The sequence below is a fragment of the Cuculus canorus genome, chromosome 5 (genome assembly GCF_017976375.1).
Source record: "Cuculus canorus isolate bCucCan1 chromosome 5, bCucCan1.pri, whole genome shotgun sequence".
In the NCBI taxonomy this organism is placed as follows: Eukaryota; Metazoa; Chordata; class Aves; order Cuculiformes; family Cuculidae; genus Cuculus; species Cuculus canorus.
Window position 1 is genome coordinate 9,873,412 of NC_071405.1, and position 24,869 is coordinate 9,898,280.

A 24,869-nucleotide genomic window follows, 5' to 3' on the forward strand; every position below is an offset into this window, starting at 1 on the left:
AAGAATTCAAGTGAAAACATGTACACAGGAGACCTTACCCCAAGAACATGTTTCTGTTCTTGCCTTCTTATGCCAAACCCATAATGTGCTTCACCTCTTTGAACCAGCAAAGGTGCATGGTAAACCAAGTGTTTTTGTGGCCAACTTCCAGCCAAGCACATTTTTTTATCAGAAAGTTCAGGCCACGGTGTGAAAACCCACTGGCGTGAAAGATGCAGAGATAGCATTTCATATGAATTTCAATATCAATTTCGTGGGAGACATCTCAAAATCTTTCCTTAACCTTGCTGCATGTGTTGAAGTTTCCCTCGTTAAGGCGGTGGGAACCTCGGCTTGCAGGTCTCAAGAGGGTATGGTGAATGATCCTCATGTCGAACGGGAGCCGGAGCAACCAGAGCCTCCCATGGCAATGGTGGCACTTGTTCCCTGTGCAAGGTGCTCCCTGCTCAGACAGCGTGACACCCGCCTCCCTGTGCTCACTCAAGGGCAGCAATGATGGGCTGCCAGGGTTTGGTTTGCCTATGGATCCCAAGGAAGGCACTTCCTCCAGCTCATCACCAGCTGTCAGCAGGTTCAGGACGAAGCACAGCAAGACACAGACGAGGAACGCTGTGACAGCCATGGCCTGCAGGAGGAAGGAGAAGAGGTGTTCCGAGGGGCTGGTGGCAGGGGAGAGCGGGTGCGAGTAGCCATATGCTTGAAGAACTTCACCTCTGCCACAGCACAGCTCTCTGGCCACGTTGTGCTGGGGGTGGAAGTGTCCTCTGTAGCCTGGCTACTCAGGAAGATGTCCAAGTGCCCTTGCTGCATACCAAAGATAATCTCAATGACTAGGATTATCTGTACATCTCTACTCATCTCGTATCTGCAGCAGCGGCTGGAGGGCAGAACCATTTGGGACAATTCAGGCAAAGCCTTCCAGCACTTTCAGGTTTTCATCAGACCAGCAGACAGTCCTCTCCACATCCAGGTAGGAGCCAGTGCAGAGGGTGTGTAGGATGCCGGGGGCCTGATTCCCCCTTGACTCTTCATCTGGGTGATGGAGAAAGCACCGCGTCCCCATCACCTGCTGCTCTGCCGTGCAGGTGCACTGCATCTCCACACGGATGCAGAAGTTCCTTGCTTGCGTCACCTCTGCAGTATCTGGCTCCATGTGGAATGTGTGCCCATGCGGGGGGCTTCAGTGGCACAAGGAAGTGGCAGATGGGATAATCCTCCCAGGGATCCCAACCTTCGAAAGCACAGCCCACCTCGATGGGTGGACACAGCACAGGGAAGAAACTATTTGACAAGCACTGTCCGATATTATGAATTAAAGAGGCTACCAGGTCATTCACCTCTTTACGCTTTTTGGTCCTCCCTGGATCCTCTTCAAAAATACTTTCCAGCTAGTTTTCTTTTTTCCCCGCCTTCTTCTCCATCCACTGCCATGTGTTGCAGATCCTTTTCCTGAACCACCAGCAGAGCCCAGAGAGCAGGACCGGGACTCCAGCAATCACCCAGAAGTGCCACTGCTGCAAGGGGTCAAAGAGCTGGGATCCCTGGGCAAAGCCACTCTGCTCCTGAGTCTTCTGATCCACGGTCCTCTCCTCGATCTCCTGCAACAGCCGAGTCAGCTCCTGGTTCAGGTACTGGGCACGCTCCTCCAGGCGTTCTTGCGTAGCCTCATCTAGCTCATCACCAGCCATCGGCAGGTTCAGGATGAAACACAGTAAGACACGGACGAGGAATGCTGCGGCAGCCATGGCCTGCAGGAGGAAGGAGAAGAGGGGTTCCGAGGGGCTGGGATGGAGGGGGTTGGTGGCAGGGGAGAGGGGGTGCAAGTGGTAAGGACTTCTGTGGCAGATAGGAGTGAGGATGAGGCAACTGGGAGGCAGCAATACCTTTGCACTGTGCCCTTCCTGCAGGCGGATGGGGCCTCGATGCTGGGGGAGAACCGACCCTCCCTGTGATTTGTGTGTCTGAGCGACTTTATCCACTCAATTGCTCACACACGTTTCAGATCTGCGCTTTCTGTGCTCTGTCTTCAGCTTGCCAAACATCTCTTGCATCTTGCAATTCCTCTTGGGGCAGTCAAAGCATATGAATAGGGGCTACAGGGATCACAACCTTTTCTGGAGGAAGGTCAAGCCCTGGCAGAAATAACCAGCCCAACACCCCCTGGCACAAGGCTTTCTCACTGTCTCTGACCCGGCCAAAGCCTATTCTCCTGCCCAAAGGGCAGATTCCAAAATGAGGAAGGTGCATGGAAAAAGAACTGCAAAAGCTCTAGGACCAGAGTGAAGTTTCTTCTAATGACTTTATGAAACGACTCAACAATGTGCTATTTCAGTCAAAACCTGCTCTCCATCGTGCCTCTGGCTCTCACCCACAGCTTGTGAAACTCATTGGGAAAGCTTCAGCAGCGTCATCAGCCATTGCTTTCAATAGCCTTCTGCAGAAGTAGGAAGGCATGTTATCCTGGGAGGGAATGCTTTGGCCAGAACTTAACCCTGTGGAGACAGCAGTGCCCAGTGTGGAGATAGAGCACCGTGGTGGGTATTGCTGAGTCGTGCTTGCACAGGGAGGAATTTGAGCCACAGTGCCTGCACTCAGACCAGGATTCAGCTTTGCCACCCTGCCAAAGTCCAGAGATCATGGTCTGGTTTGAATTTGTCCATGGGATCTGCCAATCACACCTCCAGTGGGACTGACTCAGAGGTGACCAAAAGACCTTGGCAGCGCATGTGTATACTTCACTCCTTTGTTCCTTGTACTGGGGTGGTCGCATCTTTCGTGCCTCTGTTGCCGTGGCCTTTTAAAGCACTCCATGCTCAACGCGGTTGTGTTTCGCTCTACCTTGTCCTTTGCAAGGGATTATTGGATTAAGCCCTGATCTTTGCAGTGACCTCCCGTGTGCTCTGATTGATGGCTCTTCTTGTTTTCTTGCATTTTGCATAACGAGCACAGGGGGGGAAAAAGAAAAAGCTGCTACAGAGGAGGGAAAACACCCAGTTACCGTGCTACGGGCAATGCCCATCCTTTGTTCAGCAGTGGGTGTGATTTGGGGTAGCCAAATGTTTGGAAACGGCTGCTAGTCTCTCTTCCTCGGGTCATGTTGCTTCAACAAGACCAGAGCCCAACTACAGACAATGGAAGACTGTGGTTTCAGAGAGGGCAAGCAAGCCTTTAGCCGTTCACTTTTTCGGCATCTTCAGGATCCGGGTGGAATACACAAGTCTTTGGCTCCACCTAGAGACCACTCATGGCCAGCTTTCTAACCCGAGAGCAGCTCAAGTATTGCCGTGCTGTACTGAGGGGCAGGACGAGGTACACCCCATATACCAAAGAGAATGAGAAGGGCCGAGACCACAGAGACTTTCACATGGTGTCCATCCCAGACAGCAGAACTTTCCTCCTTGTCCACCAAGCACTTCAGGGTCCCCATGGCACACAGGCAACGTGCCCAGCTGGGGAGGGGGACAAATTGTTCTGGTTGCCAGCCCATGGAAGCACGGAGTCCTTCTGGAAATGCTCCCTGGCTCTGCGGCAGCCGAGCAGCCAGCACCCTGTGCCCACGTTCCCTGGCCAAGTGATGCGCAGAGACGCAGCCTTTGTTCAAACACACCATTTATTGACAACTTTGTACAGTGCAAATATCCCAGAGGGAATGGACTCTCTCCAAGAGACGGGGGCGGTCACCGTGCAGAGGGCAACAGGAGTCTGCGGCAAAGCCTCCTCGCAAGGGGCTCTTCATCCGTATCGGGCCGACTGCCCACAGTGCGCTTTTGCTCTGGAGGAAAGGGGTGGCAGCAACTGCCCGTGTGTTGGGTAACGGTTCTTGTGGAATACAGCAAAATAGCTACAGGCACACAAACTACAATAAACAGACTACTAGCAAAAACTAGTAACTTGCTTACAAACAGCAAGACAATTCAGCGATCACAAACATCTGGGATAACAACAAGGCAGCCTTCATGTCCTGCATTGTAGTACGGTCAGGCACAAAGCTTAGTAGGTGTCCCTGCAATGACAACGTTGGTTGTGGTTTGTTGCCACACCACACCACAAATTTCAGGGTTATTGATACAGATCTGCGTCCTGCCACGTAGGGCCAGTACATGCCAGGAGTCGGGCTCAACTCCCCCCTTAAATCATGGAAGTCCTGCTCGTTATTGCTCACGTGCAAGGCCCAGTCAAGGGTCTTTCCCTCTTCTAAGGTTCGTCAGTTTGTCTTTCTTTGTCCTCCTCACTTGTCCTTTAGCTGCCTTTGACCACCTTCCCTTTTTGGAGAAGGTCACCAACAATAGGACAGTTCGTAACTGGGGTGGGAAACACTGTTGAGAGCACACAGTCTAAAGAAGCAAAGGAAGAAATTGAAGCAGCAGCAGAAGTGCAGGCAGATGCTAAGGCAACCTGGGCATACAGAGGGAGGAATATGGAGAGAAACTCAACTACAGGTTCTGCTTGTTTTAAGCTAAATCCAGCTGAAGACACACAGATAATTTTCCCATCTCAGTTTATTTCCCTTTCTTTATGCTTATGATGTGAGTACAGATTAACATGATTTTAAACAAAACCTGAACTGTTGCATTAATCCAAGTTTTGCAGACAGTCTGGAGAAAAAAAGAAGAGTGATGGGTATATGAAAACCAAATACTAATGCAAGTGGTTGTTTCTTTAGGAATCTGGAGCTGATTTTGCTACCTTTCTCTCTAACAAATAGCCAAATGGATATTATTACCTTGTGCCTCAAAGGCTACAAACTTGACCAGACTCACCTTGAGGATGAGGGAAGAACCCACATTCTGTCAACATTTGCCTATGAGATACCTTCAAAATTATTCTCCTTTTGCATTTTCTGCTTCGTTCCCACTGCTTTTTCCTAGCTTCTTTCTAAAGAGAGGTCTGTGCTTATGACACCCCAATAACTGGGCGAGGGGCTTATCTTGACCTGCTAATAACCAGCTGTCCCTTCTGTGCTGGAGCAAGAAACTGCATTTGGTTTATTTGAGTTTGTTGCAGCTTTGCACACACACAGGGATTAAGAGGCAATATGCAAAACAGTACATCAAGAATCTTTCATTACTTGGGTTTCCTTCTCCCACATCCCACGCGACAAATGTTTCATGTCCTCAATTTGGTTTTGGAGTCACTCCGGCAATTCTCCTGGCCCCGGCCTCAGCAGTGGAATACGTGGAGGAGCTCAGCACAGGGACCAGACTCTGCTCTGTCATCCCACACCACTTCCAACCCCAAGTGGAGCCCACTTTGGCCAAACCCCGACTCATGCAGGGAGCGCATTCATGACATCTTCTCCTCCTCCATCACTACTTTCTGCGCAGAATGGAAGCACTTCCCAGGCGGGTCTGCAGGACCAGGCACTGCAGGGCAATATCCGTCATCCTGATGAGAATAGCATCGTACTCCTTCATTTCGTAGGACCTAAGATTTCAACCAAGTGTCTTTTGATGTTTGTTATTCAAGGGAGAAGGGGCTTTCTATGGGAGATGGCAGTATTGCAGAAGTGACTTCAGTATTATTGGCTCTACCACTGTCAAAAGACAAATGCTTTCTGCTATCTACCCCTCAAACTCAGGTCAATATTTACTGTATTGCCTTCAATACATTAATGAAGGCGTTCATTCACATCTGCTGCTTGCCCAAAAGCAAGTTAATTTAGCTCAGTGATACCATTCAAAGCCTTTTGACTCATTTACATCTCTGGTTATTGGCGTCCAAATAGACACCACATGCATCCACACATAAATTAATGAAGAAATGAAGACATAAAAATAGACCATTGATTCCTCTAGACCTGAAGTAACATGACTGATCCAAGGAATGCAAAAGACTCAACAGGAATGACCTCATTCAATGGGGTACAAAGCATGTGATTTTCCTAAAGTACCTTAAAGTGGTGGTACCAAGTTCTCCTGCTCTCCTGGAGCCTGTGGCTGGCAAGCAAGCTCTGGAGATGCCCCAGCAGTGCTAGTGCTGCTGCCTTGTCTGGACTTAGGTGCTAACAAACAGCAGATCAATTATTCATCAGCTAAAAGGCAGACTTCTATTACAACAGATGTTTCTCCGAATGTTTGACACTGCCCATTAACTCACCCTTTAATTTTAATTGCTTAACTAATGGCTATGTTCAAGGTTAAATGAGTTTAAATCTTCATTCTTCTCTTTCGCTGCTTAATATAAAGATACTATCCAAACTAACAGGGTAAAGGGAGAAGGAACCAAACAAAATGTCATCTTTGACAGGATACAAACAAGTGGCCAGTAAATGCTCCGTGTTCCTGCATTAGATAGACATATTCTGCAGTTCCTGCATATGATAGACATAATGCTCAAACCTGGTTTTCTCTATTGCAGAGAAGTGAAGAAAGGATCTTCCTGGCTGAAGGTGGTCATGAGGTTGCAAAGCTGCTCTGGAGCTGGGACAGCAGTCGGGAAGGAGGCAGCTCAAGGAGAGCATCCTTCCTGAAGGCAACACAAAGAGGAAGCACCTGCTCAAGGCGGTAGGAAGCATTTGTCTCAAACACACTCTATAGGTAAGCTCCAAACTGAGATCTCGACTAATGTGGGTAATTTAGGTTTATAAATCATGGTGTTAGCTCAGAACAGTGTTCCTGTGCTTCCTCGTGTAAATATTTATAGCCCATCTGAAGAGCAGAGATTGCTGGCTGAGTGGATGCTCTTGAAGTAGAGGATAGCTTCACCTCCCCACTTGGGGCAGTGGGGAGGGATTAATCACTCAGAGGGTATGACCCTGAAGAAATGCTGGGCTACAGGGCACGGGACATGGTCCCTGCCTTGCTGCTGCCATTGCATCCTTCTGGCTGATTTCTCCACTCATTTTGCACCAGGCAGGACCACGCAGGTGGTGCTCGGCATCTTGTTGAGATTACACTCATTTCTGCAGGATGCATAGCTATGGTCTTTCTACCTGCCAAGCCAGTAAATACCATTCATTTTAGCTCTGCGAGCTGGTGCCGCCTCAGGAATGAGCAACATAGGTGCTGCTCATGTCACAAAAAGAAGCATGTCCTCGTCCCCTCATTGGTCCCTTCTGCAGGCACTAGGATATCAGCACAGCAATGCCTTCTCTGCCAGGATCAGCCCCCTCAAATCACACTAGAAGAAAACATAAGGATGCATCCTGGAGAAGCCACGTCACCAGACAGGAGGCCTTTCTTCAGCTCAGGCAGGCTCAAAGACACCCTTCAGCGTCACATCTGCTGATATAGCTCAAGAATATGTTGCACTATTTTTCTAGCAGGGTGCATGGAATTAGCTTGGATAGTTCAGATCTGTCCTGCTAAAATAAATTACCAGTACCAATGGGAATAATGGGAGAGGCAGGACCAGCCACAGCCGCCCCCCAGCCCAGGGAGCAGCAGCACCACAGCACCGCTATCCCAGGAGAGGGACTTGACACACATGGTCAAGGAAAACAGTTTTTATTCTCTGTGTCTTACCACAGTACGGACATGAGGGAAGGAAAGAGGAAGCAGGCAGAAGAATAAACACCTTTTTTTTTTCAGTGTAGAGGAGGAAAGGAAGCATACATCCTTCCTTTCTGGCTTGCTTCCCTTCCTTTTGTCCCTATTTCAAGAGGTGAAGGAGCAGAGATTAATGCATACCATTCTCCTGGTTGTTCTCATCCTTCAGGATACATTGGTCCAGATACTTCTTGTTTGTTTTGTGAACGATTTAGAGACTGAATGGTGAGCAGACCCCATGCCAGGACTACAGGTTTCTGCTTTGCTGGTGTAGATCTAGCTCAATTCAGCCGTTACAGCCAAACCAGAATCTAGTACCATATTCCTACCAGAATTCTGCGGAAACCCTTTGGGTGTACCACTCACTCATATCTCGGAAACATAGTCCCCACTTTTTATCCTGGAAACATTCAAGGTCGGATTGGATGAGGTTGTGAGCAATCTGATCTAGTTGAACCCCTCCCTGCTCATCGCAGGAGAGATGGACTGGATGACTTTTAAAGGTTCCTTCCAACTCAAACTATTCTATGATTTACCTAGCAGATTTACAACCAGTTACTTCACTGCCATCACGCATCAGCCGTCACCGAGATCATGACCTAGAGCATGCCTAGGCCTGGTTGTCCTTGTGGGAATAGGGGAAAATGTTAAAGGAAGTCAGCCTGCTCCCTGTTGCCACAACCAGTGTTACACCACAGCTGTTAAGATCAGGGCTGGCCACAGTTAATCGTCCCTCCTGGTCCCAGGCACAGTTTAGCATGAGAAGAGATGCTTCCTCCTTCCTGCCAGAGCCTCCTCCACCCCAAAATAGTACCAAGGAGAGACAGCTGAAAACCTGTGACCTTCCAATTTCACATGCAGCAGGAATGTTTCCCAGCGCTTCTCAGCTAAGCAATCATAAAGTAGAACAAGCCTCTTTAGTTTAGTTTCTAAACTGAAAACAAGTTCTTAGGTTTTTGAAGCTTTTTTTTTTTTCCCCAAGCAGGCTCACGAGGACATCCACTCATTTGATTTTGGCTCCATCTCAGCAGCGTTCGGTAGTGACAACCATCAATCCTGCCAGACAGCCGATGGCACAGACTGCTAGGAGTGGGCGATCTCAGTTTTTTGCAGCTACACTGCAATTTGCGTGGCGGTTCAACGCTAGCTGGCGGCCAGCCAGGCGTTCAGCATCCTCCTCCCACCCAGAAAGGTGTCTCTGCAGAACAAGGTGTCAGGGCTTGTGCGATGGCTGCCAAGACCACGGTGTGAACCGTGCCAGTCCTGCAAATAGACACTGGATCACAGAGCTGTTAATCCTACACATTTCAGTAACACAAAGTTCACTGGAGATTTTTTTTTTTTCCCCCACCCACTGAGTTCAGCCCAAGCGATATTCAGTTTAATTTTATGGATGGTTCAGCGCAGTCCAGTTTTTGGCAGGAAAGGGGAAGGTTGCATGAAACACCAGCAATGTCAAGGTCCGGCTGCCAGCTTGCCACTACCCTTTGGCAAATATCGGATTTCTGAGTGCAGAAGTGAGGATTTAATTCTTTGTTCTTGAACTCATTCTTTCCATCCCAGGGGCCAGTGGAATGTAATCTCTCCAGATGCCAGCACCTCTTAGGAAATTGTAATATAGCAGCTATGAACTGCAAGTGGCTTATTCATACATGGAGAAAAGAATAGTAATATCCCTGGGGGATGGTTTTGAAAGAGCGCACGGTGACACAGTCCTGGGGACAGGGAAGATTTACTTCAGTTGAGGATCTGTCCTCAAAACACACTTGTTTTCAAGAGGACCCACAGAGCTTGCATTTCATATTTTACTCTTGGTTTGTTTAAAGTCTTTTCTTGCTGTTTAAAACCACCAGTGCTTCCTTCCTGGGGTGGGAGGCAATGCTTTTAGGGTTACTGTAAATAATCGGAGCCAGAACAATTGGCTGAGTAAATTATCCTGTCCACTGACACTAACGGACTCCAACGAACTACCAGGAACCTGATCAGCTTTTTTTTCCCCCTCCCCTTGCTACTATTATAATAAAATAAAGATTTGCTGGAAGTCCCTCTTTGGAGCAAAGCAAAAGAAATTACTTGTGAAGAGCAATTCCAGGGAACATTCTGAAAGTGCTTATTGACCAACCCTGAATTAAGAGGTTTGTCAAGAAGAAAAAGCACACAGGAGAACAAGGGAGCCCGAAGAGCCAACTGACAGATTACCACACAACAAAGCTAAAAGGGAACTCCAAACCCTGCCAGCTCGGCTGCCCGCAGAGCCTGCCAAGAGCCAGATGCTGCCACGGGGATAATATCCTCCAGAGCTGGGGAACCGGGTGCTTCTCAGCCTACTGAGCTGAGTACAAGGAGATGGAGGGGCAGCTGTGCTCCTCAAGCCCAGCACATCTATAAGAAAAAGACTGGAGAGAGGCATAGGCAGGTCTCTTTGGAGAAAAAAAAGAAAAAAGAAAAAAAAAAAGAAGAAATCCAACCCCAGCATATCTGCTTCTTACCCAGAAACTCCTTTGGAAAAGAAAAAAAAGCTGAAAAAAAATTCAGATTCCTCCTGGGTAGCGTCTTTCCTCCCTATGCAAAGCAAACCGCCACTCACAGCAGGGGGGATAGCAAACAGGTCAGGCAGGGGAAGAAATGACACATGAGGAAGGGAATAATGAACATGCTTTGCAGAATTAGGGACTAAAGTACACACACTCAGGAGCTCAGCACTCACCCCTTTCCAAGCAGACTTTTGTTTGTAACCAGCTCCAATGGCTCTGCAGTGGATTAGGCTGGGGAAAGGGCAAGTTAACACAGACGCATTGGTGTTCACATTACCCTTGAATGGATGTAGCATAAACACAAAATATTTGTTTCGCTACTACTGTGCAACATCTGTTCCCAATGACTTACTCATTCCCTGTTCTCCCTCCCCCGGGGTTTCAAAGTACACAAGGAAGAGGGAGAGGCTTGCAGGTAGTCGACGCCGCTGTGCCCGCTTGGAGGTTGTGCAACATCAGAGCCCATTCAGCAGCCTTTACGCAGGCAAAAGTCTGCACTGCTGCACTGGAGTTTGCCCCACTGGGGCAAAACTTTTCAGGATATGGCCAACAAACTATAAGCTTTCCATAGAAAGTGCATTACATTTTCTGCAATTCGGTACCTCCACACATGAAAACATATCTGGATGGTAAACATGAAAACTTCTAGTGAAAGGCTGTAAATTTAATACTTTCTTTATCGAAGTAAAAAAAAAAAAATCTTTAAAAATAATCAGATTTTAAACACATATTTTAAACTCCACTGAATCAGGCAGCTTTGGCTGCAGTGCCAAAAGCCAGCGATGCAGTAAGAGCTCTCACTACGTCTATTTTTCTTCCACAGAACTCTTTAACACCATGCAGTTGTAAAAGCTAAGGGAGTTTGTGCCAGGTCATGATGTGGAAACAGGTTCTCCTAGGGAAACTCCTGGCACTGACATTTAAGCAACAAGGCTTTTAGATATGTCAACTTGAGAGGAGAAATAAGAGATCCAGATATCATGACCGTGCATGAGATTGTCCTAGGGGACGAATTCGGGTTTTGTAGTTACATTCCTCATATCACCCCGCACTCCCCTGTGTTCCATCAACTGCAAACAGCCACATTGCATACCCTGAAGACCCAGTAAAGGGAGAAAAACACAGACACAAAGTTGTACTTTGAAAAATCATTTTCCAAGATAAATCTCCCATGCTTCCTTATTCTGAAAGCCATTGACATTTTTTTTGTTTGGTTTGAAATAAAGGAAAGAAAAAGCCAGTACTTCTAATTTGAAGATGAATAATAAAACATTGCAAGAACTTGCCAATATGCTACTGGAGGCACAGTGAAACACTTCAAGAAACTCACTACACTCATGCTTCAGAGCAGTGTTCAGTAAGTTTTGGCATCTTTTGATGTTTGCAAATACTGGAGAACAAAGTATCATCTGATCTTTTAAATTCTAGTTTTACGAGTAGTATGGCTTAAAAAAATAAGTCTAATAAAACAGGTGGCTCCTGTTGTTGAAAGTCTCGGGTGACTTTTTAGCCTAATTTTAGAGACAACAAGAGTTTCTGATTCTGCTGGTGCTGTGGAGTTAAACACAGCACTCAGCAAGTATTGTAGTTTCTCTGCCTGCTGGAACTTGGTGCTACCAGCAGCCGGAGCACTTCAGCCCTATTAGCACCAGCAACAAGAAGATGCAGTGCTATTACCATCATAAAGGTAATAATTCACACTTCAAATACTGTGTTCAGGTTTGGGCCCCTTACTAGAAGAAGACATTGAGGAACTAGAGCATGTCCAGAGAAGGACAACAAAGCTGGTCAAGGGTCCAGACCACAAGTCTTACGAGGAGAGACTGAGGGAACTGAGGTTGTTCAATCTGAAAAAGAGGCTGAGGGAACATAACTACCTGAAAGGAGGGTGTAGCAAGGTGGGTGTTGGTCACTTTTCCCAAGTAACAAGCAGTAGTACAAGAGGAAATGGCCTCAAGTTGCACCAGCGGAGGCTTAGAAAGAATATTAAGAAATATTACTTCCCCAAAAGGGTTGTCAAGGACTGGCACAGTCTGCTCAGGGAAGTGGTTGGGTCACCATCCCTGGAGGTATTTAAAAGATGTGTGGCTGGGGTACTTGGGGACATGGTTCAGCGATGGACTGAGCAGTTAGATTTATGTTTGGACTTGATGATCTTAAAGGTCTTTTCCAACCTAAACATTCTATGATTCATTTTAGGTGACACCGTGGCCCAGAGCCCTGCACTTTACTCCAAAGACCAATTACCCCTTTTGTGTTCCAGCCTGAAACCCTAGATCTCTCTTTCCCCAAAACGGTCCTCATCCACAAGGTGCAGAGCCTGGCTGTCATCTCCGCTTGTCACTTCCAGCATCCTCTATTGCCCTTGCAGGAAGGGATGAAGAGCTGCCTGCAGACACTGCTGGCTGTGCCCTCGGCAATAAGGCACTTGTCAAGGTTGAGAACAGCAAGTTCAAGTCCCAAAATGCTGCGAAAAATCTGAAGTTCTATCTGCCTCCATTCCAGGCAAGCGCTGCCACCTCTGGGATATTGCATTGAACGGCGCCACTGACTGCAGCTCCTTTCCTTCCCTAACTTTGAGAAGGTCCTGATGAGACAACATCGTATGCTTGAGACAGTATCACCTCCAGATACATGGAGCTGGACAGAATTCAACACTTCAGTTTCACGGCACTGAAATTAGGACTGGATTGCAGCTGAGCAGAGCTCCCTCAGAGCTGCCCACCAGCTAGACTAAAATCCAATCTCCTGGGTAAACTTGAGCTTAAACAAACTTAACGCATTCCCTCAGAAGCATGGAGATTAAAGTTTGCCAGTGTAAAGGAAGCACCAGGAGACAAATAGCTGCCCAGACGAGGGGTGACAGCAAGCTGGCATTAACCCTGCTTCACCCTTCCACCAGCCTGGAGCAGGGCAGATATTAGGGTACCTGCAGCACCAAGTCTAACAGAACAGGCATTTCCTGGCAGTCCCCCAGCAGCACGGGACCCTTTCACCTCCAGCAGTGAGTTTCTTCACCACACTCTCGATAAACATCAGCTGAATCATTCAGACCTTATGAAGCAGAATGCAGGAAGCACCATCCCGTTCATTCTCTTATTCACTTACCACCATGTGCTACACTGTCCTGCGCTGCTCCAGCTCCAGTCTCATGGGTCTCACAATAAGCCCTGCTGTAGCCTGACCCCTGGCTCCCTGTTCCTAGGACGATGTATCTGAACAGCTGCCTTTCAATTTAACGCAAGGAAAATTAGTTTCTTTAGTAAGAGGCTAACTGGGTTTTTTCTGGAGTCAGAACTCGAGGTTTATTTTGAAGGCAAGGCAACCACATTTGAGTTTTGCCCCTAAAAACTGGAATGATGTTCATTTAAAAGAGACCAGAATTCTGCCTTAAGCAAAAGCTTAAGACAAGGCATAGGAGAACACAGCCTACTTTTGGCCAAGCAGAGGTAGACCTGAGAGACAAATATAGCACTGAGGTCTCAACCTTGCACCTTTTGCAAAGTCATTTCTGCATGTCTTGATCCAATAGTCCATTTTTCAGGCTGCCCACCTACATACAACAGCTTACAGCCTGGGACCCATGTATCTCACCGGCCACGAAATAAAACACCCAATGGGCTTTAGAATAAGCTTGTTCAGCAGTTTGGCTGCTTCGCCCAAGACTCTGCATCCAGGTCTGGTTTACGAGTTGGGTCAGTTCACCACACAAGCCCATTTTTACAGCTCCATTACCACACTGCTGGTAGAACCTCCTTCCTTATCCACCTGGAAGGACAAAAGCAACAGTGCATACAACCTGGGCGAGACATCAGGAGGATCTTCAGCTAAGGAACAGGTTGGCACCACAACAGATTGCCTGAGGAGGTTGCTACAAGCAGGTTAGATACATTTGTCAGGTAAATCTTATGGTGAGTTGGCTCTACCCAGGAGCAGAAGGACAGACCAGATGTCCAGACAAGGTTTCTTCCTGTCCTCTTCTAAGAATTTTGTGTATGTTCTTTGACAGCAGCAAGGTGAAAGAGTGCTTACAAAACATTTTTAGAAGCAAAACCATTAAATGTGTAAGAACATGTCTAAGAAAATTATTAAAAAGAAACCAGCTTCTGACAGCAGATTAGATGTCGGAAGGGTTGAAACCCTAGTCATTGTGACTACGTCTGGTCTACCAAAATGAAGATATTTTTATCTGATTTACAAAGTAAGGGGGAGCAAACCTTCTGCTCTTCCAAATGTCATTGACCTTCTAAAATAAGAATAGCTTCTGGTACCTGAAAAGTGTCATTGCTGGTCCTAGTTTGGTGCTCACTGCTGTAACTTATTACATATATGTGATGGATTTTTTAACACAAGATCCTTTATGTTTCCTGCCAGAGGCTCAAACGTGTACAGGCTTTCAATACACCTCACCAGATAGTTACTTTTCATACTGACTCGTTATCTGCTGGCATTTGCTGCCGAACATTAGCTCAGGTCTTACCAACAGGCTGGGAAGTCAGCACTGCTACAGAAATTCTTCATGTTATCTGAATGATCATCCTCCCTCCATCCTGAAGCAAAATTCAAGCTCTCCTCACACTCAAAGACCTACCCAGTGGAATTTGTGATACCCAAGGCGGAAACTGCATCACCCTTTCTGCCCCCCTCTCGCACCCAGCACAGTCCCATATCACATTTGTTCTGCAAAATCTTGCTGGACTGGAGCTGCCTTCTTTCCCCCACGTTGCAGACACTATGTTTTTACATTTGCGCTTTCAAGTCGAATCTCTCTCAGTATGACCTTGGGAACGAAGATGGCACTGTCTCATTCCCATCTTGCGCCAGCCAGGAAGCCCAGCGCCTGCCAAGCGCTGACCAGACACTGCAGAACATCACAAAGTGCAAGGGAGCTTCTTCCCTTCCACAGCTGATGCCAAAACAGCCATTTGATAATTAACCACCCAGATCGAGCCAGACAAGCCACGACAATGAACACGAAGATCATTGTGCTCCCACACACAACCTGCACCCCACAGGGTGGCCAGGAAGAGGTTAGGGTCTGAACCTAGACCTTGCTTGCAGACACAGTGGCAGATGTGCTGGGCTTCCCCATGGTCTCCGTCTTGCCTGGCAGATGCTGGCCTCTCTGGGAAAGCACTAAATGGATTCTGCTGAATCACTACAGCAGATGGCTCGTAACACCACCTGGATAGCACAGAAAAAAAGGAGAGATAAGGAAGATTGGGGAACAGAGAGTACCTAGTGTGTGGGCTGAGTTATCCCCAGGGAGAAGGAACCTGTGGATAAGGTTGTTATTTGTACCTGTAATAACATTGGAATTTGGGGAAATAAAAGTGATGACATCCTCCTGTCAATTTTGTCCCGAGATCTGCAATGTATATTGCTTCAAAAGCCATCAGGAAGAGTCTTCAAAACCCCTGGAATGCCAGAGCCCACCTCCTGCCACTGGAAAATGCTGGCAGCACTGCCCTGCACAGGCTGCTTTGGCAGGTGGCAACACCAGGCTTCATCCCTGTCTCTGCCAAACTCCTTTTGCTGAACAGGTCCCACACAAGGTTGATCCACATGGAAGACCCAAGAATACCAAGAGGGCTTTGGGGTTTTTTGAGTTTGCTTTTGCTTGTTTGGTTTTTTTAAAGCCTGTTTGCCAAGTATGGTCCTTTTCTGCAACAGATCATTCTGAGAGGGCAGAGGAGGCAGCTGTGTACAGAAGCGTGCAGCTGTACCAGAGGAAACAACAAACAGGAAGCAGGTAACAATAACCGTGTTTGCTCTCTCTCCTCCCTTTAAACAGCATTAGCAATATATTTTTCTTCTTTTATTTAATTGGGATGAGAAGAGCTAGTCAGGAAGAGAGCGGAAGGCTATGGCTCATCTGCAGAGGCTGGAAAGCACACGGCATCTCCCGCAGCAGCTCATCCCCACGTATGGTTAGTAAGGGACCAAGATCCCTTGGTCCGGTTGTTATGAAAGACACTTTGCTGCGCGGAGTTGCTCAGTCTGCAGCACTTCTAGTCAGGTCCTCCCCAGCACTAAACATTTCAGACAAAATGTTCTCTAGGAAGGTCACCCGCAGCCCTGTTCATGCTTCCTCCTCCCAGGACAAGATGTTTTCACACATCAACTGCACTGTAGGATCGACTCCATTTCACTTGAGCCCAGCTTTGTCCTACATAAATTCCTTTTTGCTGGGTCACACCTGCCATTGATTTCCTCAGATAACAGCTGCTGTTTCATGTTCTGCTGTGCGTCTCCCCCAGCAAAACAGCACATAAAGATACTTACAAGCAAGCAAAACTCAGGGGGGCACAGTCCAGCCCTGAGCACCAGTAGAAGCTGGATGGTGCTGGTACTACCAACAAGCTGGGCAATACAAAGATTCCTCTACCTCTCCACTCCAACTGCTTCTCAAGGGGGACCTCATTCTTCAGCTTGCTTGGAGGCTTATTTCACCTGCAAGAATCTAATACTGTCTAATAAGCAATAAATACGGTCCATCCACACAGTGCTTCCCATGACATGGGATCCAACAGCACCAGGGGCCTCACCTGGTGATTCCCCCATGGCTCAGCATGAACTTTCCTTGGTGGTTCGGAGGCACTCAGTCCAAACACATGCCCCACCACCCAAACTAGGAAGAAATCATTCCTCTGGGGTGTCCAGCTGCATGGAGTCATTTGGTGACACATGGCCAGATGCACCCAGACATCCACAGCCACTGCTGCATATTCCAAGGGCAAACCACCTCCAGAAGGCACGTAGGACTTCAAAACGAAAGCTAAAAATGAATGAAAACATTTCACAGCACTCACCTCAAGGAGAACCGGGCTTTGCAAAGGCAGCAGGAACCCAGGCTGCTGGCACTGGCAGGACTGACCCTTGCCAATCTAAGAAGCCCATTACAAGCTTTCATCGTGGAAGATGACAGCCCTTGCAGCCCATTAAAGCTTTCATCGTGGAAGATGACAGCCCTTGCAGCCCATGGCTAGGACAGCAGATGCTCCTGGGAGTCAACCCCAATCCCATAGGGAAGGGCAGGATTGCTCCTAGTGTACCTGTGAGCTGGCAGGCAGGGAACCCTGCCTAGAAGGATTCCATTGCTTATTCAGTATGTACAAACCCCACACCTGCCTTTCCAGTATTCGCTTAGTGGCCTGGTTCCGTCTCAAAGCTTTTTATATTTCACATTCCTAAGATTTAATTATGTTATCAGAACAACAGGCATCAGGAATTGGAGTGCCAGAATTCACATTAGCAATTGCTATCAACAAAGAAAATGGGCACAGCATGCCCATGCCAGAGTAGATGTGGGCTGCTCTCCTCAATCTACTCATGGTTATTTATAGCCTGTGTGCAAGCCATCCACCTCCTAGGTTTAGCTTCAAGCTTGCCTATTCCTGAGCACCCTCTCCCTCAAATAAAAGCCTTTTGCCTCCTCTTCCGCTAGCACAGCGCCCGGACTTGGACACATTTAGTTAACTTTTTTTTTTGCTGGGGGAGGGTAAAGCACCTTTGAATCTTCTCCCATACACCCAAAACAGCAGAAAAGAGTGAAAGTAAAGTGTGTCACAAATAAGCAGCTGCAGGGACGCACACTCACACACACTGAGAGAAATTAAAATACATACAGTTTCTAACACTTCAGCATCGGAGCATGAGCGTGGCGCATCTCCCAAACTCCCCATAGATGGGGTGGAGGCACAGTGCTCCGCAAGGCAGGACACATGCTTGAATACAAGAGATACCTACCTATTTTGAGATGATTGCAAAGAAGCAGCTAAGCAATAGCAGGAGGGGAGAAAGAGCTGTGCCTCCGCATCAGCATTAACTGCAATTTGCCTATCCCTCAACCAGCAGTGTTTTGAGGCAGCTTGATTCCACCACAATTCTTTGCCTCTAACTAATTAAGAAACACAAGATGCAGTGCATGTAGTACAGGTGCAAAATCTACCCACCAGCTTATTTTCCTCCCTGGAGCAGCAGCTGGCACAGGTGGAAGAAAGTGTGAGCTGCCTAATTCCAACTCCTGCCAAAGTCGATCCAAGTTTTAAGGTGGACGTTTGCAGGAGTTGTATCAGACCTCTGCTCTCCCAAATTTCGGAGAGATTTGGCACTTAAGAGAACCTTTTCAAGTGAGCTGGCTGACGTTGCTCCTGTCCAGCCGCGTGGTGTTTGGATGCTGGGAGGCACCGGTGCCTTTTGCTGGGCTGCCCATGCACACTGCATCACTGCAGCATCCATCACTCCAGCATCCGCCTGCAGCTGGGGAGCAGCACCATGCAGGGCAGGGCTGCTCCAAAGCTCACTCAGGGCATGGGAGGGAGAGTTGAGCCCATTTAAACCCCGCTGGTACTCTGGTTCAAATGCAGAAGTGGCGCTGGTTTTAGTCTCGCCCAGTGACTAAGGAAATGCTCAGTCAGGCTCTGACTGAGATACGGCTGCTCCTCACATGCCTAAAATTCCACGTGGCCCTGAAAAAGAAATTATTATAGCACGTAATAACGATTTTTAAAAGAGCAGCACAATCCCCTGGGAAAAAATTATTACTAATCCCCCAAATAATTAATATTAATAGATAATAATAATAAACCAAACACCACAACCCTTCTGCTAAAGGGAGGAGGAGGAGGCTCAAGCTTACAACTCTAGCACGTTTTATTTTGTGTAAATTTGTAGACAACAAACCTAGTCACGATTGTCACATTGTACAGCACATACCAATACAGTTGCAAACAGAACTCCACGCAAAACTAAGCGCTAACAGTAGCTTGAATCACTCTTCCTGCGATTGTCGTATCTAGACTAACAGCATTACGCTAACACTGAAGAAAAAATAGTTCACTATAAAACAGTGATAGAATGTTTTTATAAAATATATTCCATTCCAATAGCTTTTCTACATACTGTATACTATAAAACTCTCCCACAAAAATTAGTGTCTTTAAATATACATATTTAATCTGAACTGCACCAAGATTAAAAACAATTAAAAATATCAATGATTTTATTTTTTTTTTTTTTACATTAACTTCACAGTATTTGTTTGTAGTAGAAGACAAATCCAGTGTTTAAAATGCAGAGCAGGACTATCCCCTACAGAGACAGCAACCGCCCCACAGCGAAACAGTAAATGAAGAGACAGTGTTAAGTGTGCAATGTTTTTAGTACTTCTCTGTAGAGTCACAAACCATCCGAATACATGCTCCGAGCTATTGCAACTTAAAAATGAGAGACACGGACATAGCAAAAGAAAAAAGTTACCTTAAGAACAAAAATAAGTGCAAATGTGTTGTGGTTTTTTTAGTTGTTTTTTTTTTTTTGTTTTTTTTTTTTTACTTTAGAAATTCAAGCTATGAGGAGTGGGAACACAAATACCAGACTAGGAGAACAGCATGTTCATGATGTAGTAAAGAATGAGAAAGTATTTTTTTCTTTTTTTTTTTGTTTCTTTTTTTTTTTTAAAAAAAAAAAACCTTTTGCCCCATATTCACTGCAGTACAGAGCATGCTCATAGCATCAGTTTAATGAATAATTTCTATACTAAGATCAGACACAAAATTGTTTCAACTTTTCCCTGCTCCATACACTAATGATGTTCTTATGGCACATCCTATTTTATGCTCTTCTAAAAAAAAAGAAACAACAGTAACTGAAGGCTGAAATGCAAAAAAAAGTGTCACAAGAATGCAAAATTAAGATTACCAGCTTCAATGATGCTGACTCTACATTAAACTCTTCACATGTTGTTCAACATGCAAAATCCATTGTTATAAAATTTAAAGTGAAGTGTAAATTAACTAGTTTTGAAATAGATTAACAGTAATAATTCCACTTCAAAAAAAAAATCTAATAAATACTATATCAAGTATATTCAGGAGAAAAAATAACTTAATTTTAGTAGAAAGAAAAATAACTTAATTTTAGTAGATTTTGTTCAGTGCTATTTCCAATCACAGCAAAAAAAAAAAAGGAAAAAAATAAAGAGAAAAAACTGATTAAGTAGAATAAGACCACAGTACCAAAGCGACTTGTGTTCAAGATACAGTACTCTCCCACAACTTTCATATGTAACAGGTTCAGCAAAAATATTTTACAGTCAAGAAATCTGACTGAAAACATCAAAACCCAAAACTATAAATAGAAGCAAAATTTCACATTACATGTACATTCATAGTTTAAGAGATGAATAATAAGAGGAGGTTGTAACAAGTATATCCCGATTTTCTTTAAAATAGGAAGTACTTATTTAAAAAGAAAATAATAATATCGATCCCATATTATTTATGTAGGTAGTGCTCAGTTTTTGGACCGGAGGGGGAAGGCATTGGGAAAATTTTTTTCTTCATAAGATGAAATACAGTATTTTAAGCACAGCTTTTAAAAACAATCTAACTCAGTGCTTCAAATTCATTTAAAAATAAACACTTCAGTTTCACAAAACAACTCCAGGAGTGTCAGGAAAGCTGGTGAAGCAACGCTAACGCAGCAGAACAACATTCAGAACCCTCGGATATTATTATTATTATTATATTCCAGTCCCACGTACATGTACCTTGAATGAGTAATTTGATTGGAAAAGAATAATCTGATATTTACCAACATGCACAGACCAAAGGATGCTCTATTAGGCAAGTAACTGAGTTACTTGGAGTAAAACTGGTTGTAGTTACAGGCAGCCTCAGTTTACAAACAAAGTTAAAAAACCCACCTAAAAATACCCCAAAAATCTCCCCTGAAAAGGTGAGACACGGGGGAAAGTTGGGTCACGTTTCCCTGCAGCGGTTTATCTTCACGCTGCCCCTCTGGAATACCAGCAATGGCACAGAATTTGGCCCAGAGGGAATCACCAACTTCAGAAAAAATAAAATTAAATTAAATTCTGAGCTGCTGATTTTAGTGTAGCAGCCGAAAACGTTTCGGACATGATAGCAGGGCATCTCCTAGTACAGGTGGTACGAGCCACCTTGGACTAAGCCACCCCAGGAGCCACTTCAGGGCTGTTGTCCCCACCAAGGGGGACAGGATCAGCCCCTGGGTGTCGACGTGGGAATGAAGTTATTCACGTATCATATGATTTTTCGTATGTTTTAGTGCACGTCCTTCAATTTTTTTGGGAGTGAAAATGCTGCACACAGAAGGAGTTTTTCCATCCATGTTTTACGCACAAAAGCAGCTTTTCAAGTCAGCCCACAGGTGAGGGTGGGTGGGAAGGGAAAACTTAAGTCAAATCCCAAGGCAAACACTTCTTGTTCAGATTTTTGGGACCAATAGCAGAACTATTCTCATATAATAAAGAGAATAAAAAGTGACTAGTACCAAAGACACAGCCAGGATTCCTCAACCCCTTTTACAACCTGGGCCAATTTAAGGTCTTGTGTAGCTCTATAAAATAAGAGTACGGCCACTTACTCCACAACACGCAGACAAGTTTCTCTACACTGAAAATGTGTTTAAATCACAGTTCATCTCTTCAGATGTTTCTATGCAACACACAGAGAGCATTAGAGAAGCTTAATGGAATCCAAATTTTTCCCCAGAATTTGCTGATAATCTGTTTTTCAAACTAAAAAAAAAAAAGACACATCAAAATTAAAAACCCTTCCTGACCACGAAGCAAGTACTTCCAGCATGAAAACAGATGCTAAATCATTGCAAGATTACTCAGATCATTTCACATTAATAATGTAACATGGGTGCGCAAGAGAAGACCTAAAGGACAGTGCTGGGAAGGGAGGGTAGCAGGGGAAGGGGGAGGTGGAGAGGTGGAAGGATTGTATTAAAAGGCCTCTGGAGTGTATACCTCTGCATCTTTTAAAGACCATACACCTGAAGTGAATATCACCAAAATAAAATAAAGGAGGGGAGGGATTATAATTCAGATGCCGCCTTTTCTTCCTGTTTTGTTTTAAAGGAGGGGGATAAAAAGAACAAACACCAAAAAAAAAACCAACCCAACAAAAACCCCCCACATCTCAAACAACCAAAGACTTCACAAGGCCACAGTGAAATTTGCGGATATGTCTGTACAAGTCCCCGGATTGCGTGAACCGTCTCTCGCACCACTTGCACCCGTGAGGTTTCTCCCTGGTGTGCACCACAGCGTGGCGGCTGAGGTTGTGGGAATACTGGAAGCTCTTTCCACACTGGCCGCAGGTGTAGGGCTTCTCCCCCGAGTGAGTCCTCTCGTGCCTCTTTAATGTGTACATGCAAGAAAAAGTCTTTCCGCAGAGGGTACACGTGGGGACCGACCCGTCAGGGGACAAGCGGGTCCGGGAGCCGTCCTTGTCACGGAAATGAGAGCTCAGATGCAGCTGAAGGATGTGCGGGCTCGGAAACACCTTGCTACAGAGGGGGCAAATGCAGATATGCCCGGGAGGCACGAGGACACCTGAGGAGATGTCCGATGAATCCATGTCATCCTCGCTCTCGTCTCGCTCTTGATCTATATCCTCCTCTCGGGCATGAGAGCTGCCATTCCCCGCGAACATGTGTCCTAACCCTGTCACTAGGCTTTTGGCTGAATTCCCAAAATGCTGACTCTCCGGACTCCTGGCTTCGCCATCCTCCTGATCTGACAGCAAGTCTTGTTCATCTTTAACAAGTGGCTCGGTACCCTGCTGCTGGCTGTCGGAGGCCAGCTGTCCAAAGACATAGGAGGGGTGTAAGGAATCTCTCCCCGGCACGGGCTTGAAAGACAAATCCAGCGCACAGTCCACATCACTCGAAGCCAGGGGATGGTTAACAGACCTTTGGGACAAAGGTCCTGTGGAACTATTGACATTAGCCTTTGTTTTTCCAGCTGCTGCGGCACACGGTTCTGCCTCTGTCGGCGCAGAGCTGACACTTATATGATCAGAGGACCAGGCGGGGTGACTGCTGACCTTTTCTTTGCCTGCCGCTCTCTCATATTCTGCAACGCTGAATTTTTGTTTGTTTCCTGGGTCAAACTCGTGGACCAGGGGCACTCCGGCGTCTAGAAAATGCTCCGCTTTCTCCAAACTAGCCGCCTCATCGTTAATCTTCTCTTCCGAACATAATTCTTTATCTTTCAACTTGCCCTTGCAGACTTTGACAATGTCATACATGTGAAGGTAGCTAGCCGCAGCCAGCACATCTTCCACCGGGAGACTGTTGAATTCCAGCTTTCCCTCGTACATGAATTCGAGCAGCAGGCTGAAGGCAGGGGCTGTGACAATGTCACTGTTCAGATGCACAATATCCCTTTTGTCTAACTGGTCCCTGTAGAAAAGATGGAAGTACATACTGCAAGAGGCAAGAACGGCTCTGTGAGCTCTGAATTGAGCTTCTCCAACTAAAACAGTACAGTCACACAGGAAGCCCTGGTGACGCTGCTGACTCAGACACTGCAGCAACTGGCGGCTATGGTCTGGAAACTCCATTCTTCCTTCATAACCTGTTCAAAACAGGAAAAACTTGAATGCTACTGTAAACTAAAGCCTCCTAGCAGCTGTAACAAACAGATCAGCTTTTTGGTAACACAAGCCAAAGAAACTGCCTTGGAGATAACGTTTACTGTTAATTGTCTGTAATAGTTTGGGGAAGAGGGGGGGGTTCAGGGGGAGAAGAAGGAAAAAAAAAACCAACACAACATGCTTCTCATCCTTTCGCACCTGCTCCGAACAGGAAAAACTTGACTGTAAGTAAACAAAAGCTAGTAAAACAGCAGCCCCTCCAACCTTTTGTTTCTCCCACTAAGCACTTTAATAAAATTAAGAGGAGGAAAGCGCACACACACGTACAAAAAGGAAAAAAATAAAGGCATAAACTCCCAGGCTGTCTTCCCAGCAATGCGAACTCACGGCATCTTTTAATAAAGCCTATTACCCACGTCACGAACACACACACACACACGCAACGCACGTTTAAACTTTATCCTCAGTCGTTATGCACCGAATCCCAACAAAAAACAGTCGCGGCTGGAAAGGGGGGAAAGGAATTTTTGGGGTTTTTTTTTTGCAGGGTTTTTTTGGAGCGGAATCACCCCAAAGCGCGGCACCCGCATGCGGAAAAGCGGGGAATAAAGAGAGGGGGTGGGGAAAAAAAAAGTTTCCCTTGAAGTTATTAAAAGGGAAAGGGGGAAATTGTGGGGGTGAGGAGAGGGGTGAGGAGAGGGGTGAGGGTGCGACCTGCGCTTACCTTGCGGGCAGGAGGGGACGCGGGTGCGAGCGCGGCGCGGCGGGAGGAGGGAGGGAGGAGGGAGGGAGGGAGGAGGAGTGCTCGGTTTGCTAATTACACCGCAAGCTGGAGAGTCAGCTGCTCTGACTTCACTGCGATGGAAATGCTACCTCCAGCTGTGCGCCTTTTAATGCCATATGTTACTCCAAATCTCGCTACCAGCCAACCACAGCTTGCTGCCTTTTAAAGTTCCAGCAGCCCCATTTATAGCCCGCGATTAAATCCCACAAACTTGCCCCGAGCTCTGCCCCCCCCCTCCAACACATACACACGCTCCCCCAATCCCCCCCTCCTCCCTCCCAGACACCCCCCCCCCCCCCCCCCAACTTGCCCCTCGCACCGCGGTGACCTTCGCTGGGGGGGGGGGCACAGCGGAGCTGCTTATTTGCACCCCCCCCGCTCCCCTCTTTACAAAGGCGCTGCCCAACTTTGCAAGGAGGACTTTTCCCCTTCGTAAAAAGGAGGGGCGGTGAAGGGGGGGGGAAGGAAGAGGGTGTATCTCACGGGCGGCTGATCGCGTTCACTCACCGGCGAGCGGCGGGGCTGAGGCTCCGCATGTGCGCGGCGCTCCGCGGCGGAGCAGGTTGTTCGCCGGCCGCTCTCGCGATACTTTCCTTTCTCCGAGCCCTCTGCGTGTGTGTGTGTGTGTGTG

At 46.6% G+C, this 24,869-nt stretch overlaps 2 protein-coding genes across 3 annotated transcripts; both read right to left on the reverse strand.

Annotated features, from left to right (window-relative positions):
* Positions 1 to 573: 573 nt before the first annotated feature.
* Positions 574 to 5,414, reverse strand: LOC128852230 (uncharacterized). Its single transcript, XM_054066981.1, is given in 5 exon segments — positions 574 to 925; positions 927 to 1,177; positions 1,179 to 1,295; positions 1,500 to 1,836; positions 5,314 to 5,414. Coding segments are annotated over 5 exon segments (1,158 nt in total).
* On the reverse strand, positions 3,975 to 24,869 carry LOC104062321 (zinc finger and BTB domain-containing protein 18.2). Of its 2 annotated transcripts, XR_008449927.1 has the most exons (4): positions 24,746 to 24,869; positions 21,431 to 23,435; positions 17,977 to 18,492; positions 3,975 to 8,750 (listed from the first exon to the last, which is right to left on the reverse strand). XR_008449927.1 is itself a non-coding variant. In XM_054066709.1 (2 exons), the coding sequence occupies exon 2, from the start codon at positions 23,419 to 23,421 to the stop codon at positions 21,994 to 21,996; it is 1,428 nt and encodes a 475-aa protein (XP_053922684.1). In that variant the 5' UTR covers positions 23,422 to 23,435; positions 24,179 to 24,225; the 3' UTR covers positions 18,675 to 21,993. The 2 variants fall into 2 exon arrangements, 1 of the variants encoding a protein (XP_053922684.1); XM_054066709.1 differs by lacking the exons at positions 3,975 to 8,750; positions 17,977 to 18,492; positions 24,746 to 24,869 and adding an exon at positions 24,179 to 24,225 and having other exon boundaries at positions 18,675 to 23,435.

Bases quoted from the DNA above. Each gene is read 5' to 3' on its own strand.
- LOC104062321 (XM_054066709.1), bottom strand. From the start codon at position 23,421: ATGGAGTTTCCAGACCATAGCCGCCAGTTGCTGCAGTGTCTGAGTCAG.